Consider the following 20000-nt stretch of genomic DNA (forward strand, 5'->3'; position numbering starts at 1 on the left):
TATATGACCTAAAATAAATACTTAACCTTTGAATATTCCATTAAGAGATTGTTTAAACTTTAAATTATAGCAAGAAAAGACTACTTATAAGAACTAATTATATTCTGAGCACAAACTTCACAACAAAGAACTGCACATCCACAGTTTGCTCAAACCACTTACACAGGTCTTTACTCTTGTCCGCATGCAGAGTACAGACCATTGCAACACTCTTGAGGTCCATGGGTGCACTGGCACTCATCGCGCATGGGAAATGGTAGAACCTGGGGCATCCAGGTACCTGTGGCAATACAAAATATCATCAGGGTACTATTATGTATATCTGAAAATAAACAATGAATCCAAGAGAGGTTACAATGCTCAGCTCTACAAACACAGGTCTTGAGAATAAATTTCTGCCTTCTATCAACTGTTGTATATTGGGTAACTTAAAAAAAAAGATAACAAAATCAATTCTTCATTAAATAAATAAATCAAAATAAAAAATTGGGGGAATGTTAGCACATATACATGACTAACAAATTAGAGATGACCCCTATTTTAGATACCTTATAAGCCTTACACCCTAGTATATCATATTCCTACTACATCAGTTAGATTGTGTTTAAAAAATCAAACAAATCTTCTTAATCCACTGTTATTACTTCACTGATTAAAAGCTAGGTAGTCTAACAGATTAAAAGAGACTGGAACAATTGACAATCTCTTTTAAAAGAAAACTTAATTCCTTTGAACTTCCATGCATATTCATAAAAAAAAAAAAACTAAACATGTAAAATGCTATCCATACCTTGCAAGGTATTGTTGCACCAAATTTTTTGCAGTGCACACATCTTTGGCTGGCTCCTGTAACAACTGCTCTATCGATGCAGCTGATGGTATCATCACTGGCTAACTCTACATCAGACGACCAGAGTGCACACATGTAGTGAACATAGCAATGGCCTGGAATGAAATAAATTTATCATTGGAATAAAAATAGCCAAAATTCAATGGAAAAAAAAAATCTACATATATATATACATTATATATATATATATATATAATATATATATATAATATATATATATATATATATATATATATAATATATATATATGTATATATATATGTATATATATGTATGCATGTATAGGCATATATATGTATGTATATATAGGTATATGTATATGTATATATATGTTATATGTATGTGTATATAATGTATATAAATATATATAATATATATATATATAAATTATATATATATAAATATATATATATATATATATATATATATATATATATGTATATATATATGTATAATTATATATATATATATATATATGTATATATATATATATATGTATATATTATATATGTATATGTATATGTATGTGTATGTGTATGTGTATGTGTTGTGTATGTGTATGTTATGTATGTATATGTATATGTATCTATATATGTATGTATATCTATATGTATGTATATGTATACATATGTATATGTATATATATATATATTTATATGTATATGTATATATATGTATATGTATATATATGTATATGTATATATAGGTATATGTATATGTATATATATGTATGTGTGTATATATGTATGTGTGTATAAATGTATATAAATATATATAAATATATATATATAAATATATATATATATATATATATATATATATATATATATATATATATATATATATGTATAAATAAAAGAGAAGACATTTTTTCTTTATAATATCATCACATAAACATATTAAACACTCCCAAAGGCCTTCCAAAACAAACAAAAAATAATCTAATAAAACTTTTGCATGAGAGCCACTTTCAAGGTACAGACCTGTAGATTCAAAAAGGATAGATATACTTGGTGGTTCCTGGTGACCCACCAAGGATATCTCGTCCACTGGTTCTGGTAACGCCTCCCCGACTTGCTTTCTTGGTGATTTACCCTTGTCTCTGTATTAGAAAGAGGGAGAGAGAGAGAGAGAGAGGGAAGGGGTGAGTAAATCCATTGAAATTTATCTTGTTGAAAATAACACCACATAACCAAAGCACAACACCATAACCCAGTATACCATCCCTAATCTTCTCTAAGCCTATCACTCACTTGAATAACGAAATGTTGGGTTTGAACTTTTTCGACAGGGGCGAGTCCTCCTCAGGTTCCATGGGGGAAGGGATCTTCTCGGGCAGGATGTATCCCGGAGTTGGGTCATGGCGGATCAATTCGCCCTGGCCCAGCTGGCTCTGTTCACTTAGGCAACACAGGCCACACATCCGTCCTGGCCTGGAATGGCAGAGTAAATATTTGGTTATGATTTGAGAGATTAACACTTTTAATTCTATTATTTTTTTTACTCCTTCCACAAACGCACATATCCTTATAAAAAAGGTATCACAAGATTTGGGAGTTGCTGTCTGCTTCTGGACATACCATTTATCTTGATATAAAGGAGCAATGAACATGTCATCTTGAGCATAGGCCTCGTCGTCCAGCGGCAAGGGAGAGTCGTCCCCTCTCTCTTCCAGCGACATACTGTGAACGAGCCGACGGCCTCCACGTCCCCTGCTGTGGGGTCCGTGATAGAAGCTTCAAGTTACATGGAGCAAAAAAGACAATCTTATATGAAAATGACTTATCAAATACCATTAAATATATTGCTATAAAACATGTGTGTGTGTGTGTGTGTGTGTAAAAGACAAAAAGGGAAAAAGGGAAAAAGGGAAAAAGAATAAGAGAGAGAGAGAGAGAGAGAGAGAGAGAGAGAGAGAGAGAGAGAGAGAGAGAGAGAGAGAGAGAGAGAAAGTGAGAGAGAGAGAGAAAGTGAGAGAGAGAGAGAAAAAGTGAGAGAGAGAGAGAGAAAAAGTGAGAGAGAGAGAGAGAAAGAAAGTGAGAGAGAGAGAGAGAGAGAAAAAGAGAGAGAGAGAGAGAAAAAGAGAGAGAGAGAGAGAGAGAAAAAGTGAGAGAGAGAGAGAAAAAGTGAGAGAGAGAGAGAAAAAGTGAGAGAGAGAGAGAGAGAAAAAGTGAGAGAGAGAGATAGGAGAAAGAGGAGAGATAGGAGAAAGAGGAGAGAGAAGAGAGAGAAAGAGAAAAAGAGACAGAGAGGAGAGAGAGAGAGGGAGAGAGAGAAAAAGTGAGAGAGAGAGATAGATAGAAAGAGAGAGAGAGGGAGAGAGAGAAAAAGTGAGAGAGAGAGAGGAGAGAGGGAGAGAGAGAAAAAGTGAGAGAGAGAGAGAGAGATAGAGAGAGAGAGAGGACAGAGGGAGAGAGAGAAAAAGTGAGAGAGAGAGAGAGAGAGAGAGAGAGAGAGAGAGAGAGAGAGAGAGAGAGCAAAAGTGAGAGAAAGACAAGAGAGAGAGAGAGCAAAAGTGAGAGAAAGACAAGAGAGAGAGAGAAGAGACAGGGAGAAGAGAGAGACAGAGAGACAAAAGTTAGAGAGGACAGAGGGAAGGGAATGGAGACAGAGGAGAGAGAAGAGACAGAGGAGGGGGGAATGAAGACAGAGGAAAGGAGAGGAGGGAGAGGAGACAGAGGAGAGGAGGGAGAGGAGACAGAGGAGGAGGGAATGGAGACAGAGGAGTGGGGAATGGAGACAGAGGAGAGGAGAGGAGAGGAGGGGGGAATGGAGACAGAGGAGAGGAGAGGAGAGGAGGGGGGAATGGAGACAGAGGAGGGGGGAATGGAGACAGAGGAGAGGAGAGGAGAGGAGAGGGGGAGGAGAGGAGGGGGGAATGGAGACAGAGGAGGGGGGAATGGAGACAGAGGAGAGGAGAGGAGAGGAGGGAGAGGAGACAGAGAGGAAGGAATGGAGACAGAGGAGAGGAGAGGAGGGAGAGGAGACAGAGGAGAGGAGAGGAGAGGAGGGAGAGGAGACAGAGGAGAGGAGAGGAGAGGAGGGAGAGGAGACAGAGGAGGAGGGAATGGAGACAGAGAAGAGGAGAGGAGGGAGAGGAGACAGAGAGGAAGGAATGGAGACAGAGGAGAGGAGAGGAGGGAGAGGAGACAGAGGGGAGCAATTGTGTCCATCGGTTCTACCAAAATACAAAGCAAAAGCTCCCAACATACATGCCAAGCCGCTTGATCTTGAGCCCTTTCCTGTTCTGAAATCCTCCGCTCCGGGAGGGGCAGAGGGGCATGCCCTTAGAGCGGCCCCGGTTCTTGGGGATGGTGACCACGCCGCTCCGCCCATTGGGGACCTGAACCGGGACCAAGGGTATGGTGGGCATCATATCTGGGCCCACTTTGCTGCTGCTCAGCGTGGATGCAGCTTCTGTGGTTGGGGTGGAAGATGGAGCGCTGCTGGACACGGCACTTAATGTTACGGAGGTGAGGGTGGACACAGCAGATGAGAGCGACGATGAAAACGACAGGGAGGATGATGAAGACGATGATGAGGTCGAAGACAGCGATGAGACAGATGAAGATGATGATGAGGACGATGACGACGCAGGGTTTTGTGAGGATGACTTCTGCAGAGCTGTGGCGGAGGCTTTTGTGATGGTGACCGAGGAGGTGGAAGGCAAGGAGGGCAAGGAAGGCAGGAGGAGAGGCTTGTCCACCTCCATCTTTTCCTCGGCTTCACCACCCGGGTTTGTCGATGCTATGGATGTGGGACCTGCAGAAGGTTATAGAGAGGGGGGGAGAGAAAAAAAAATTAGTATTACACAGAAATAATTTTAAAATCTTAGAACAAAATAATATACCACTATCAATAATAAAGACAAACAAAAATATCTTAAAACATAAAAAATCTAACAATAACAATAATAAAAAACAAACAAAAGAAATAAAATAATGCCAAGCCCCAGTTGGTCCACACGAAACATCACCTGAGGAAGAGCCACATGAGGGCACCGCTCCTCCACTGGTCCCTTTCTCTTGCTTGACGTCCAAGGTGTCATCTTTACTACTGCCCCCATGTGGTCTCTCCATACTTTAATCTGCAGGGGAGAGAAGGGTAGCTTTAGAATACTTTCATTGAATATCTCTTTATTGGAATGACTATCTTTAAGGAAGCAACATGAAGAAAGAATGATGAGAGATGGAGGGAGGGAGGGAAGGTGGGGAGGGGGAGAGAGAAGGAGGGAAGGAGAGAGGGAGGGAGGGAGGGAGGGAGGGAGGGAGGGAGGGAGGGAGAGAGGGAGGAAGGGAGGGAGGGAGGGAGGGAGGAAGGGAGGGAGGGAGAGAGAGGTGAGAGAGAGAGAGAGAGAGAGAGAGAGAGAGAGAGAGAGAGAGAGAGAGAGAGAGAGAGAGAGAGAGAGAGAGAGAGAGAGAGAGAGTAAGGGAGTTAGTGACATGTCATACTACTAAAGAAAGCATAACAAACTCTTATAGGACTTGCTTTCTTATGGCCTGACACACCTACCCCACCAAACAATGACTTATCTACTTTAATGCAGTTCATCCAAATAAATAAATAAATAAATAAATAAATATATATATATATATATATTTTAAGGAATCTGAAGATCAACCTTATGAGACTTGAAAACATGAAAATAATTTTCTGGCACACAGAGGGGAATAGGTACACTTTGCTCTGTGCCCTCACCTGAGTATATCTAAATATAACCACACACATGCCCTTAGGGTTATTCTCTGGGTCTTTATGTATATAAAAAAAAAAAAAAAAAATAAATAAATAAAAAATGAAAAATGAAATCCTTGTTTGTATTCAACAAACATACATCTAAAACCAGATCTTAGTCAGCTGACCAAATTGTAGATAAAATAACTGAGCAAAAAAGTAGAGAAACACAAAATATACCTCCCTATTTTTCCCTTTGTTTTGTTTACAGATGACTCCAGTAGATAAATCATGTAAATTGAGGTAATGCCTGGAGATTGAGGCCAGAGGCCAAAACTAAAAACAATGATTGAGAGCTAGATACCCTATAGTATCTCAATGTATATCAAAGCTAACACTTCATGAAAATCTTAAGAGTTAAATCTAAAATCTACTAATGAAATGTTTAAGATCCAGAAGCCTCAACATCCACTCTCCAATATAGTAAACCAGTGAGATTCTCTGAGACCAATGGCACATTCACAATCTGATCCATCCTTTTACATAACAATCTACTAAAATACCTGCATGAATTATCTGCATTTGGAACAGTATGTGTGATGCCTGTTCATGAGTCATTGCTTTCATTTGGTAATGGCATTAAAGTTATAAAGTAACAATGAAGATGATTATATATAAAGTATTAGTTGTATAAGTTACAAATAAATTATAAAATAAGATTATAAAATGGCCATAAATACTACAAAACTACTCAAACTTTTGAAGTAGTCCTAACTGAAAAGTTTCAATCTAAATAACATGCAAACTCACTCACTTTTTCAAAGTCAGTCAGTCAGTCACTCATTCTTTTTCTTCCCTCTCCCCTCTCCCCTCCCCTCCCCCCCCACCCTTCTCCCCTCTCTCACCTTCTTCCTCTCCCTCTGTCTGCTGATGCCATGCCAACACCAGAGGCTAATTATTTACCTCAAGCAGATATCTGCAGGTACAGAAATATCACATAAGCACCTCATTGCTCTGAGCCTGAATATTCAGTAGAAAATACAATTACAATAATATCTTCTGTGGGGTCTGCCAGTAACTTATATCTTAAATGAGTTAATATTTAGTTATTCCAATATTTGATTTGTATTTGCATTTACTGCAAACACTTATCTGCAACTGTATTTAATCATCCCTATAAGAAGCTGTGCTGTACCATGAGTGAAATAACTTTAAATAACATGTTAATGTCTTTTATAATTTGTACATGCATTAGCATATACTCTTATATGTTTACAAATAAGTATAATCAACCATATGAGTTTTCTTCCCATGCCTTTAAACACACCTTTTTTCAATATTCTGGCCAGTGGTGACTATGCCATTAAATAAAAAATAAGAAATACGAAAATTGGGCATTGCTCATTTTGCTGGACTCGATCTTCATCTGAAATAACTAGCCAACACTCTCTCAAAACCTCATTGCTGTAGTTTTGAGAACTGATGCATACCCCAAGCTGGCAACCGCAAATCCCTGTAATTATTTGCTTATACTCGTGTAGTAAGTCTCCGTCATATATTGCATTATGTTGGGGACTTTGGTCTAACTGCCTATATTCCTAAAAGCAATGCCTTAACAACAAGGCAGGATATCATATGCATCTCTTGAATAATAACACTCAAAATAATAATAGCAATAATCAATCTAAAAGCATAACCACCATCAACTACCACGATCCTTATTTTCTATAACATTCAAAATTATCCAAACCCAAAATCATGTTCAAATCACGAAAAAAAAAAAACAGTAAATTAAAAAAGAGAGAATGAAGCTCACATAAAATAATACTTCTAGTTATCACCATCATCAATTATCATCAAAATCTTTGTCAGTATTAATATTACTCTATGTTATCATCATCATCATTATTGTTATTATTTCTGTTATCATCATTACTAACACTATCATCGTTATCATCATTATCATTATCATCCCTTACATTATCTCTCTCTTTCTCTCTTTCAGGTGGATGTCCAATCATGGTATAACTTAGTTGATTCTGAAGCAGATATCTGAAATATCATTTTTTTGTGCCTGTAAAGCCCTATGGTAAAAATACTTTGCTTTTATAATAATAATAATAATAATAATAATAATAATAATAATAATATTATTATTTTATCATTATCATTATTGTCATAATAACAATAACAATTATAATAATAACAATAATAATAACAGAAATAATAATGATAATAATGATGATAAAAATCATAATAAAAATAGAAATAACAATAATAATGAGAAATAGCATTCACTATAAAAATATCAATAATAATAATATTGATAACAAAAATAACAATAACCAAAAATAATAAATAATAATAACATTGATAATGACCATAATAATAACATTAATAATAATAACAAAAAACAATGATGACAATAATAACAACAATGATGATGATGATGATGAGATGATGATAATAACAATAACATTTATAATAATAAAGACAGTAATAAGCACAAGCAATATGCATTGAATAGCTCAAAGCAGAAGCTTAATTCAGGAAGTATCACGTACATAGCCATAGCCTGGGACGCACAGTGAGTTGGGTATCCTAAAATGTGGTATTAATAACAATACAATTATAGTCATACACCATAAATGAAACTAAGCAAACTACTGTCAAACTAAAAGAGAAGTAACTGAAGAAAAACTAATGGATACAATTATGGCCATAAACTAACAAAGAATTTCAAGCAAATTCCTTCAACATGCCAAATGAAGCCAACACAACACTCGCATGGTTTTAGATTTCTAAACTTGACAATCGTCATAAGAATGGCTAATGTACCTACTAAGCTACAATTTGCTCAATCTTAATAACCAAAAGAAGCCAATTATCATCTGTCTCAAACTTTGACAAGTTTTGTTACATCATAATGTAAATTTTTCTTTGATCTCATTTCACCTATATTACTTCCTTTCACTGGTTTCCCTGTTGACCCATGCAACAGGGCAAGTTAATATCCCTACAGGTGCAACAGCTTCTGTATATCTCTACAGGTGCAACAGCTTCTGTCTAAATATATTTTTACTGATAAGAACATTCTGTTTGAACGACCGCTCTTGTTTCCTGGTGATAACAGCATTTTTAAAAATCTATTAGAACACACATACCAATAAAGTCAATACGTGGACAATGACGACATGCAACACAACCAGAGTAATAAAAGTGCAACAAACGGATGTGTTTCAAGTCTGACCAACCTCCTTATCACACATCAAAACCATCCCACTGGGAGTTTACGACGACTTGATAAGTCACAGTTTATTGCTTATTCAATGTTGTGGCCATGTTGCAATTTATCATTTATGAGATTATGCCTATCTTTAATATTCCCTTTGCAAAGCCAGTCACCCAAGTATGATTAAAAAAAGTAACCAGGGTCAAGACGAGTCTCAGTGTCTCAGCGACCTGTATTACTCCATCATTGTAATCAACAATAATAACAATAACAATAATAATAATAGTAATTACTGTAATAGTGATAGTGAGTGATATTGATAATAATAATTTCAATAATGAGAATAATAACAATAATAATAATATAAGGATGAAAATAACATTAATAATAACAACAACAATAATAACAATAAAAAAATAACTAATAAAAAAAAAAATAATAATAATAATTATTATATTAGTGATAACAAAAATTATGATACTATTTATAATAATATCAATATTTATTATAGTATTAGAATTAAAAACATTGTATCATGATATAACATAGAATCTGATTGTCATGATAAGACCTTTTTTGAATAAGAGAGAGAAAAAAAAAAAAACAGTATTTCTTGAGGAACTACAGATACACTAATACTAAATGTTGGCATTGAAATACTTGCAAGCTCTTAATTTTTTTTTCCAATTTTGTAGTGTACAGATGTTCTTTTTTAACTCACTCTCACTGTCTCATGCACTCACTCTCACTCTCACTCTCACTCTCACTCTCACTCTCACTCTCACTCTCACTCTCACTCTCACTCTCACTCTCACTCACTCACACACTCACACACTCACACACTCACTCACTCACTCACTCACTCACTCACTCACTCACACACTCACACACACACACACACACACACTCACACACACACACACACACACACACACACACACACACACACACACACACACACACACACACACACACACACACACACACACACACACACACACACACACACACACACACACACACACACACACACACACACTCATTCACTCTCGCCGAAGTCAACTTTTCATAAAATATCTATTTCAACAGTGAGAATCCTATAGCTTAATTTTAAGTCCGGCACTAAATTCTCAGGTGGTGTGTCTAAAGTGATTTGCTATCAAGCGTGGAAGTGGAGGGATTCTCAGCATACATTGGCAGTAATTACAATTGATTGCTACTAACCATACACGTGACAGGAGTCTTACTTTTAATTCCACTTTTCCCCCTGAGTTTGCTAGATTTATTTTCCTTAGAAGACTTTCAGAATCACCTCTTAAAAGTGAGATGCCAAGCTGAGGGCCAAAATTAAATCTGAGTATCGCAATCTAATAATTTATAAATATTAATGCAAGGCACTACAAGCACACTCTTAATCTTATCAACTGATGGACCATCATGCTTGTGTGATTTATATTCCAAATGGCTTGGATAGAAATGAGTAACAAAATAATGTTATGTGTCAGTCAATGTCTACAGTATGCTCTATAAAATATTAGATTACGCAAACATAATATAATGAAGACGCAAAGGATAGTTTTGACTAAATAGCACTGGTTTTGCTGAGTTCAGGAACCATAACATACTTCAGGGAAATATCTATTATAGAAAATCAAATGAGATTCATTACGACACTTAGATATGGGATACATAACTGTACACAAAACTAACAGGCTACACATTTGAAACTGCAATGCTCTGATCTACTTTAGTGGTTCTATAAACAGAAATACTGACATTTCTTGACATACATTCAAATCTATTCTGACAAACCAGTCAGATCTCAAAATAGATGTATATTATGGCACACAGAAGTCATATCTATATATTTCCTCTTGTTCATCATCTCCCTTGGTTTAATTGAGTCAGATTTACCTGACTGATGCACATATAACAAATGGCAACTGGGAACAAGAAATGGAATGGTATGATATATACACTACAGGAATACTGTATTTTTGCACACACTGAGAGAGCTACAAAATCCTGAATGTATGCTGTAACTCCTAAAGGATGGGGGTATTTTACAAGCTGATACAGTCACTTCTATCTATTCTAGCTCAAAGCACACACAAAATAAGAGTTGTATATTCAGAATATACATATGAAAATCTACATCATGAGGGAAACAGTACAGTCATTTTCTGGCTGTGTTAAATATTGGTACAAGTTACCAATGTCTTATCAAGTACTATGGCACACATAAGCTCACACACACACATGAATAAACATATACATATTTGTTCACACGACATCCTTTGGGAGTTAACCCATTAACAATTAGGCTGTTTTGGCTCCAACTGGTCAAAACGGTAGGATATTTCAAACTCGCAAGCCTAACACCACAGGATTTTTACCCACACTGGCCGCAGCCAAACGCTATGCACCCGATCATCCGGCACGTCGGCTAGGAGGATAGCCACAATGAAATATCTCATCCCCATCACCTGATGCTGCCACCACTTGACATGTTAACTTGTCAACTGCCATTAATGAGTTAAGGGATAATTCCTATTGATTTTATCTAATACTGTTACTGAACCATTAATGGCTAGCTGGAAATTTCAAATCACTACTTCCAATACATGTTTTCATACAACTGACACAACTTTCTAAGCTGGACTGGCTACAGTGGGCTGACTTCCTAAAGCACCTCTCTCTCTCTCTCTCTCTCTCTCTCTCTCTCTCTCTCTCTCTCTCTCTCTCTCTCTCTCTCTCTCTCTCTCTCTCTCTCTCTCTCTCTCTCTCTCTCTCTCTCTCTCTCTCTCTCTCTCTCTTCCTTACCCATGATTTCACTAGTAAAGACATACTACGGTTATTGTGAAATATTGGTTTGGAAAACTCAGAAAGACTCTAATAAGACAGTAACAATGATCCCAAACTTAAAACAAAGGCAAGCTTGTATGGAATGATGGTTTAACTAGCCTTTAGATTTTTTTGTTCTCCTTTATCTTTCTACTATTGCCTTCCTTTAAAAACAGTGTACAAAAAAACAGCAATATTAGGCAAAATGCCAATCATATTCAACAAAATACACAAAAAAAAAGCAAGAAAGGGAACCAAGTATGGGGCTGATAAACATACATGTACAAACACACATATTTCTCATCCTTTCAGTTATATATGTGTGTTTTCAAATACCAAACAATGATGAACGAATTAAACATCCATCAGACTCCAAAGTATTTTAGTATTTATATATAATTCAGAAATGGTCTACTCTCAAAAACAAATCCTACATATTATCAATACTTCCCACTTGCAATAATCTTGATCCTCTAATAGCTGTTGAATCCAAAATGAAGTTTATAATTGCTAGTACATGCATAAAACCAATAACGTAATCCACAACTGGATCCTAAGGGACCATGCTATATATATTACTGATATGATAACAAATAAACCTACTATTGCCATAAATCTCTACTGCTTGCTGTGGATTCTACTAACGGATAGCCACAAAGGAAAAAATGAAAACTAGATTTTTATGCAACAAGATGGCCAAAATAATTTACATCAGCAAAGCAAAACATTCATGATAGACCATAAGCTAGTTCCCAAATCTACCTTTCCATATCCACTACTAGGATGCTTCCTGTCTATTTGCCGGATGATCTAATATCCGTGAAGAAATCTACTAGGCTTATAAATTCTTTACATACAAGATGAGCCAATCACTTTTATCTAGGAGTTTCTGGTTTCTTTTTTGGTGTGTTCCTGAATTTCCATAGCCTTTCTGTAGCCCTTCTGTCTTATTTCACCCAATTTCTATTTTCCTTTATGATCCAAGCCCTACAAAAGTACCAGCAGTACCAGAAAAACTGATTCCTAAGTAAAATACAAACAGATAAACACATTGGTATCAGAACAACTAAAAACTATAACTATCTTGTACACAAGGAATTATAGGTCTAACAACTTATCTATGCTAAATACCACAGGAAATATACACACAAGATCATTTCCATTCATTTTTAACACCAGAAAGGCAGTTGTAATCTTGGTTTATAAAGAAGGTATGTGATTGTACTTCATGACCACATGTTGAGTCTAGCTGAAGCCTCCAGCAATAACCACCTACATAAAGGTTAGGCAAGCGCATAATTAGAATGCCAATAAGAAAACAGGTAATATATTGATTACATTACCACACATATCTACCTTCCTATCTTTAAATGTTTCCAAAATTATCTCTTGACTCAAAGCCTTGAACATTGTGTAGGAAAATTTATTATTATGGGGAAACTAAAACAAATTTCTTTGAAACTGTAAGGATTGTATGAGACATTACCATCACCTATTCATGCCTTTAAAGATAAATGAATGTAATTTTCAGAAATAATTAAAGGTAAGTATTTTGTACATACACTATCACCTATACGTTGTTTAATGAAGCTTTGAGATTTTCTTTAAAAGCACCTAATATTTTGATAAATATTTAGATAGAAAAAAAAGACCCTTAGGCACATCCAAACACCTGGTGGAGAATATATTCAATTGGTAGTTTGTCAGTTTTAACATGCTCAGTAACTTTCAATGTTCATGTAATACAGTGGAATTCACATCCTTGGCACAGGTGGTTAAGTCAGCTCCTGCACTTTTTTTGTATTTCTTATTTTAGAGATATTTCACATAGAACTTTCCTTATATGATACATTTCTATTTTCAGAATTTTTCTGCTCTAGGTCATTATAGTAAATATTTACAAGGCACACACACATTTACAACAAAACTAAACACTTGGGCCTCTGACCCTGATGGCACTCCAGCATGGGCCAACAAACTTCTGCATGTAATTCTGACAAAAATAAAGCTTGTAGATCTCGCTGGCAATTTATCATAAATTTGAAAACAAAATCAAATTCTATCACGCCAGAACACACACGTCAGAGCTTGATGGTCTTTGGCGAAGGGCTAATTGTGAAGGCTGTGGCAACCATTTAACACTGTTCTACTACTAGGGATTGTAGGCCTACCATCTGAGATCACAAGTTTAAGATAGATCTGGAGAGAACCCAGCCAATGTAAATATATTTAATAGTTATGACTTTAGGGATACTGTTACTAAAAACTGTCATAAACTTGTTATAACAAAAAATAAAATCAGCTCAGTTTTTTCCAAATGTGTTTCCAGAGTCTGTTAGCAAATACAGTCAGGTGGAACATCTACAAGTTAGTAACAGAAACTAACAGAAACTGTGTTCATGTTTTCCTATGAGGAAAACATGAACACAGATGTGATAATGATAATAGAGTAAAAATGGAAATATAAAAAATATATATAATAGTAATAGCAGGGCGGCGCTCTTCTTACCTACAGATAAGTTGAAATCTCACCACAAAACGAAACACTAAAAATTTTCTTTCACACATCACCATATTTCGATAATTCCAACAGTTAAATCTCACGATTTCCCAGTAATTATAATAGTAAAAGTCTTTTTACCCCGAAAACTCAACCCGATACACATTTCCACGTTCAGCGTATCCACTTTTCTCCTTCTCTCACTCGTAAAGTCCTCGCCCTCACCTTCTCGGCGTTAGGGAACACGCCCGAATTCTCGTACTAATCGAGCACTACGAACGAACACGAGATATATGAGGGGAAAAGGGGGGAAATATAGCCATTCGAACCTTTAGAACCTCCTTGACGTTTGAGGTTCTGTCTCTCTCTGGCTCGGCGATGTAAACAAACGACATTTTCCCTTATTTTACGTCCTTGCGGGAGCCGTGACTTACCTTCCGAACTTCTTTGGTGCTTTGAGGAATCACTATAATCCATGGTCTTAGAATATGTCGTCAAATTTGGGTAAAAAATTCATGTTGGAAGGATAAAAGGATAATATTCACTCACAACAAGCCGACACACGGGTATACGGAAACTGATCCTATTTTCAACTACGGTTCGGATGCCATTTCGCTCGTATAGGCGATCGACTTTGCAAATTCAAAACGGCGTCAGGCCCACTACGAAACAAACATTGATGCGCTTTTGTTCTCCTGTGCTCGTTGGGTCGAGTCGATTCAAGCGTCTATTCATTTATCCCAGGGGTGTTGAGAGGAAATAGAGTCCGCGCTTGAAAGTAGTTCATTTTTTAAAAATATTTTGAAGAAGAATTTATCAACTTCCACCCATATCCATGATTGAATCTATAGTTGAAATGTAGATTTATCGCAGTTACAGTAGATTCCGTTTCCAACAGTCGCAATTAGTGTCTATGGTGGGGCAGGTTCGATATTAGGGCGGAGGGATACACGGCGAGAGGAAGAGAGAGAGAGAAAAAAAAGAAAAAAAATATAAGAGAAAAATTAGAGAGAATAATAAATATCAAACAAATCTATTTTCACTGTTTAACTTATTACAAATGAATTACATAAATATTTGGGGAAGATAGAGGTGTAAGAAAGAAATGAATGAAAGAAGAAAAGATGCAGAGAAAGAAATGGACGAACGACGGAAGAATTTCCATATTTATTCTTATCCTTTTAACTTCCCAGTTAGTTGAATAAGAGTCTGATAAGCCTTAAAGGCGAAATGGCGTCTCGCTTTAGGCTGCGCCACTAGAGTGCGCGTGGCAGCGAGAGAGAGAGAGACAGATAAGGCAAATTAGAGATCAAATAACGAAAATCTTTAATTTTTTCTTAATATCTCTCATCAAGTTCCTCAATCGGAGCTATATGATTATTTCTGATAACTCCACCACATACACTACTTGCTGTCAACATAACTGGTACAACTTATATATTCATACATGTTCAACTATCTCATATTTACTAATATAATCAACACATTAACTATGTGTACTATCTGAGGCTCAACTATCCACAACTAGCATATAGACACATACAGAGCTCAGAGAACGAGTTCTCCTATCTGCGTATCCCATATCTAGCTGAGATATTCTATATAGTCATTACATTACTTATAGCACTAGTATATATTATATATAACGACAACACACACCTAGCCAGATACTGATCTCATAAGTGTCTACATTTTCCACTTTCCAATATTATTTCAGTTACGCTTAACTTTATATTCAACATTACAGAAATCTCAAAATATAATGTCTAAATAACTCTCAAATTTATGCATCTATAGATTAACTTGCACGCACTACTACAACTCTTTTAGGTCAATTTTTAAACAGATACGGTGTACTTGAGTGGAGCTCCCTTCGGGTCCGTGAGAAAATTTGCTACATTGGACTGTCTACAGCTCTCTTCTCTCATTATCTTTATCTATTATTTCGTCTGCTATACTATTATTATACTTTTTTTTTAGTTTCTCTCTCTTCTTTTTTACTTTAGCACATATCTATTATTTACTCTGACAGTTGAGTTTTTTCTAACGTACATTTCTGTACTATACATTCTATTCACATTTAATATCTTACACCAATTATATTTAATTATCTGTCTTACTTATACACTCATTACTTTATCTCATGGAACTTTAGAAGACGTTTACTATCTGCAGTATTAGTCCATTATTAATTGGTACTCTATAATTTACAACTCTATTACTAACCTACATGGTTCATCTCTACATTGATTCTTCTTATCTAAGCACTCTACTAACTTATTTACTTAACTCATAACATCTTTAACTGTAATTTTCTCTTTACATACACAGTTATTCATTATACCTCAATTATCTAATCATTATTCTCTCATAGATTTCACTGTATTTTGTTTCTGAATCATGTCATATATTTACATCTATTTAACACTCACTATTTCTCAGACTTATGTTATTTTATACGTTTACTTAACAGTTCAATAGATGTCACATTCTTTGAGATGATGACTTTTATTTGATAAACCCATCTTCATCTTGAGATGAGCATTATTACTTCATATCTTAATGTCTCTCTTAGGTTTTAATTCTCATTATAGTTGAGGATATCTTTCTTTTTTTAAGATGAAGTTTTAAAATAGTCGTTTAACACAGGTTTAGCTTGAGTACATTTCTTCGATTTACTGAGATTTACTTTTAATATTTTTTAATTGCTGGTAACGCATATATTCCTGTGTAGTGCACTTTGATCGTGGAACTTCTTGAGTTTGTCTTTGACGCAAATTAGTTTCACTTAGTAACTCATATAATAACTTTTAGGTGTCAGCTTGGTTAGTGATGAATTGTCTAATTAGATATATAAGTTTGACCTTTTGATGCGGCTTTAGGTAGGTTGGCTTTTTAGATTGTTTGACTTAGCTTTACTTGTACTTGTATAATTGCTGTTTACTTTATATGCTTTCTTTTCTTCTATAAAAAGGCTGCAGGTATCGTGATACTAGGGTCGCTGGTTGCTATACTCTTCTTCACATCATTGTTTGTTGTGTACTCATCGATCGTTTAGTTAGAGAATCTGTCTTCATTTTTTCTGATCTTATTTCTGTTATGTAACAGTATACTTACTCTTTGTGTACATTTTAGATTATTGCGCTTTTATCGATCTTATTTATTTTAACATTAAGTCATTGATATTATTGGTCATTTTTAACTTATTAATTGTGTTGTACAGTTCGCAACCTAGCATTGAGCTGTTATACAGGCTCATGGCTTGGTGATGGCGATTTATCTTGAGATATTAGCCTACTTGTTGTGATGGTATACGTTTGGGGTCGGGTGGATGAATTGTCTTCTTATTTATATCTTTATTGTTTTCTATTTCAGTGCTGTACTTACATCTAGACTACTTACATGGGGAGTGTTTCGACTCTTTGAGTCGTGATGTCTTAATTGTCTGGGGTTATTCGTATTTCTAGTGTTTCGGAGTGTGTTCGTGTCTTATGTCTGTATGTGACTGCGTATACATTTTTATGAACAGTACTTATGGTGATGGGGGGAGGGGAGGTATCTCGTGTCTAATGCGAATGAGTTAGTGTTTGAATGCTGTGTCGTGTTGCTGATGTTAGGAGTTTATTTGTTAGTGGAGGTGCATTGAGTAGGTAGTCTTTTGATGTCTGTTGTCTCTGGGGGGAGGCTCTGAGAAAAGAACAGTAGTCAGACAACGGACAGTTTCTATCTGACTGTAGTATATGCATCTATTGAGTCGACATCTCGTAGTGAGAGTGGGATTTGTTGCGTCGAGGGCATTCTTGTAGTGTAGTGTCACAGTTAGTATTGGATAGAGGGCTAGTAGAGATGTGAGAGCACAGGATATGCACACTGATCAGGGGCAACATTCAGATAGTGAAGTGGCGATGTTTGATGGTGATGGTGGTGAGATGGTCTTACGAGTGACGCTGGGACGTAGTGTGTGACGGTTACACGAGAAATGAGCTATAGTCGGTGACAACGACACGGTGGTTAGGGAGGATTGGAATGGAGGTTGGATTTTAGTGTGAGGGGTTGTAGGGTGTTATGGATTGAGGTAAGGATGGTAAAGGGGGTTGATTGGGAGAGGAGTTGGTGGTGGTTTGATGGTTTGGAGTTAGTGATTTTGAGTGTTTTTGAATAGAGGTTTGGAATTGGGTGGGGGGTAGGGGGGAGGGGGGGGGATGTTATGGGGGGGGGGTGGGGGGTGGGAAAGGGGTAATTATGAAGTAGGATGTTAGTGGTAGTTTGTGTATTAGGTGGTTTTTATGTTTGGGTTGGTTAGTGGTTATGGTTGTTAGTTTGGGTTAGTTTGTTGTTATTGTTAGGATGTTGGTGTGTGTATAGGGTGTGATTATTTGGTTTTATTGTTATTTATGATGGGAATGGATGAGATATATTTATTGTATTTTATGGGGGTTGGGGATAACGGGCAAGAACTGCATGAAGAAGGCGAAGCACAGATTATAGGAACACAATGGGCAATGAGTATGAGGTATTATGACTTGTTAGGGGTGGAAAAGGGTTGAGAAGGAAGTGTGGGGGATGATGGATGGGGGGGTGGTTGGTTGGGGGATGGGGTGGGTGGGGGTGTGATGGGGTGGATAATGAGAAAGTGAAGTGAAGGGAATTGTGTTGGGTGGGAGGGGGTAGGAGGGGGGGGAAGGGAGAGAATATGATTAGAGTTAGATTGGATGGTTGAGGGGTTAGGGGGGAGGAGGTTTGGATTGGGTGGGAATGGGAAGAATGGGTGGGGGGGTTGTGGAGGGTGGGGTGGGGGGTTGGGGGGTGAGTGAGATGGGGGTTTTTGTGGAGGGGGGGGGAGGTGGTTGGGAGTGGATTGGGGGTGGGGGGGGGTTGTGGGGGGGGGAGGGGGGGTTAGGGGGGGTGGGGAGGGGTATATATATAGATAGATGGTAGATATATTAAGATAGATAGATAGATAGGATAGATATATATATATATTATATATATATATATATATATATCTATATATATATATATATATTTTAAATATGTTTAATATATGTATATATATATATGATATATATATATGGTATATATATATATATATTATATATATATATATATATATATATATAGTATATATGTATATTGTAGGGATGTGATGGTTTGATGATTATGTGTGGGGGGTGGTGATTGTATGTGGTGGTTTGTTGTTGTTATGGGTGTTTTTGAAGTTTTTTTATGGATGGGGTTGTGTGGGGGTTGTTTGGGATGTGTTGGGTGGGGGAGGTGTTGGGGGGAGGAAGGGTGGATGGAGGGATTGAGTTCTTTTTTTGGTTTTGTATGTATTACAGTTTTTTTTAAGTGTTTTTGTTTGTGTTTAGATAGAGTTTTTTTTTGTTTTGTTGGTTTTGTTTTTAGAATATTTTTGATGGAATAGATATAAAATATTTTATTTGTATGTTGGTTTGATTTGTTAGTATTTATTGTATTGGATATGGTTTATAGTAGTTTTGAAGTTAATGTGTGGGTGATTTTGGGGGTAGTAGATATTTGGAGATGTAGATGCGGATTTTCGTAAGGAAATGGCTGAGTAGAGTTATATTTTCGATGAGTCTTTTTTTGGGAAGAATTATGGGGCAGTGATTGTGTATAGGTAGTTCTGGGCACATGTTTTGAGGGGTGGTCGAGAGTATGAGCATTGCAGTCGTTTTGCGGATGTGAGTATTTAATTAAAGAGAAACTCGAGGTTGTTCCTTTAATTTCGGCGTTTGCGATCTGAAGGTCAAATTAGATTACGGTTGTCGCCTTTATTTAGAGCATGAGTTACCTTCTGTGCACGCTGGTTTTTATTCATTTGCTTGATGTGTATTTTATATATATATATACATATATATATATATATATATACATAT

General features: G+C 36.3%; 1 protein-coding gene across 1 annotated transcript in view; it reads right to left on the reverse strand.

Moving 5' to 3' along the window:
- The window catches only part of LOC122256027 (uncharacterized), a 21134-nt gene extending 6732 nt beyond the window's left edge, over window positions 1–14402 (reverse strand). The window contains exons 1-8 of the mRNA XM_086545623.1: window positions 14110–14402; window positions 4827–4937; window positions 4063–4612; window positions 2431–2565; window positions 2104–2283; window positions 1834–1952; window positions 791–945; window positions 163–280 (exon numbers count right to left, since the gene is read on the reverse strand). Of these exons, the coding sequence (XP_086401749.1) occupies window positions 163–280; window positions 791–945; window positions 1834–1952; window positions 2104–2283; window positions 2431–2565; window positions 4063–4612; window positions 4827–4929 (1360 nt within the window). The 5' untranslated portion in view covers window positions 4930–4937; window positions 14110–14402. The remainder of the gene's footprint in view (window positions 1–162; window positions 281–790; window positions 946–1833; window positions 1953–2103; window positions 2284–2430; window positions 2566–4062; window positions 4613–4826; window positions 4938–14109) is intronic.
- Window positions 14403–20000: the final 5598 nt, after the last annotated feature.

Source organism: Penaeus japonicus, unplaced genomic scaffold, assembly GCF_977035675.1.
Source record: "Penaeus japonicus unplaced genomic scaffold, GWHDUDI00000001_assembly GWHDUDI00000016, whole genome shotgun sequence".
Classification (NCBI taxonomy): domain Eukaryota; kingdom Metazoa; phylum Arthropoda; class Malacostraca; order Decapoda; family Penaeidae; genus Penaeus; species Penaeus japonicus.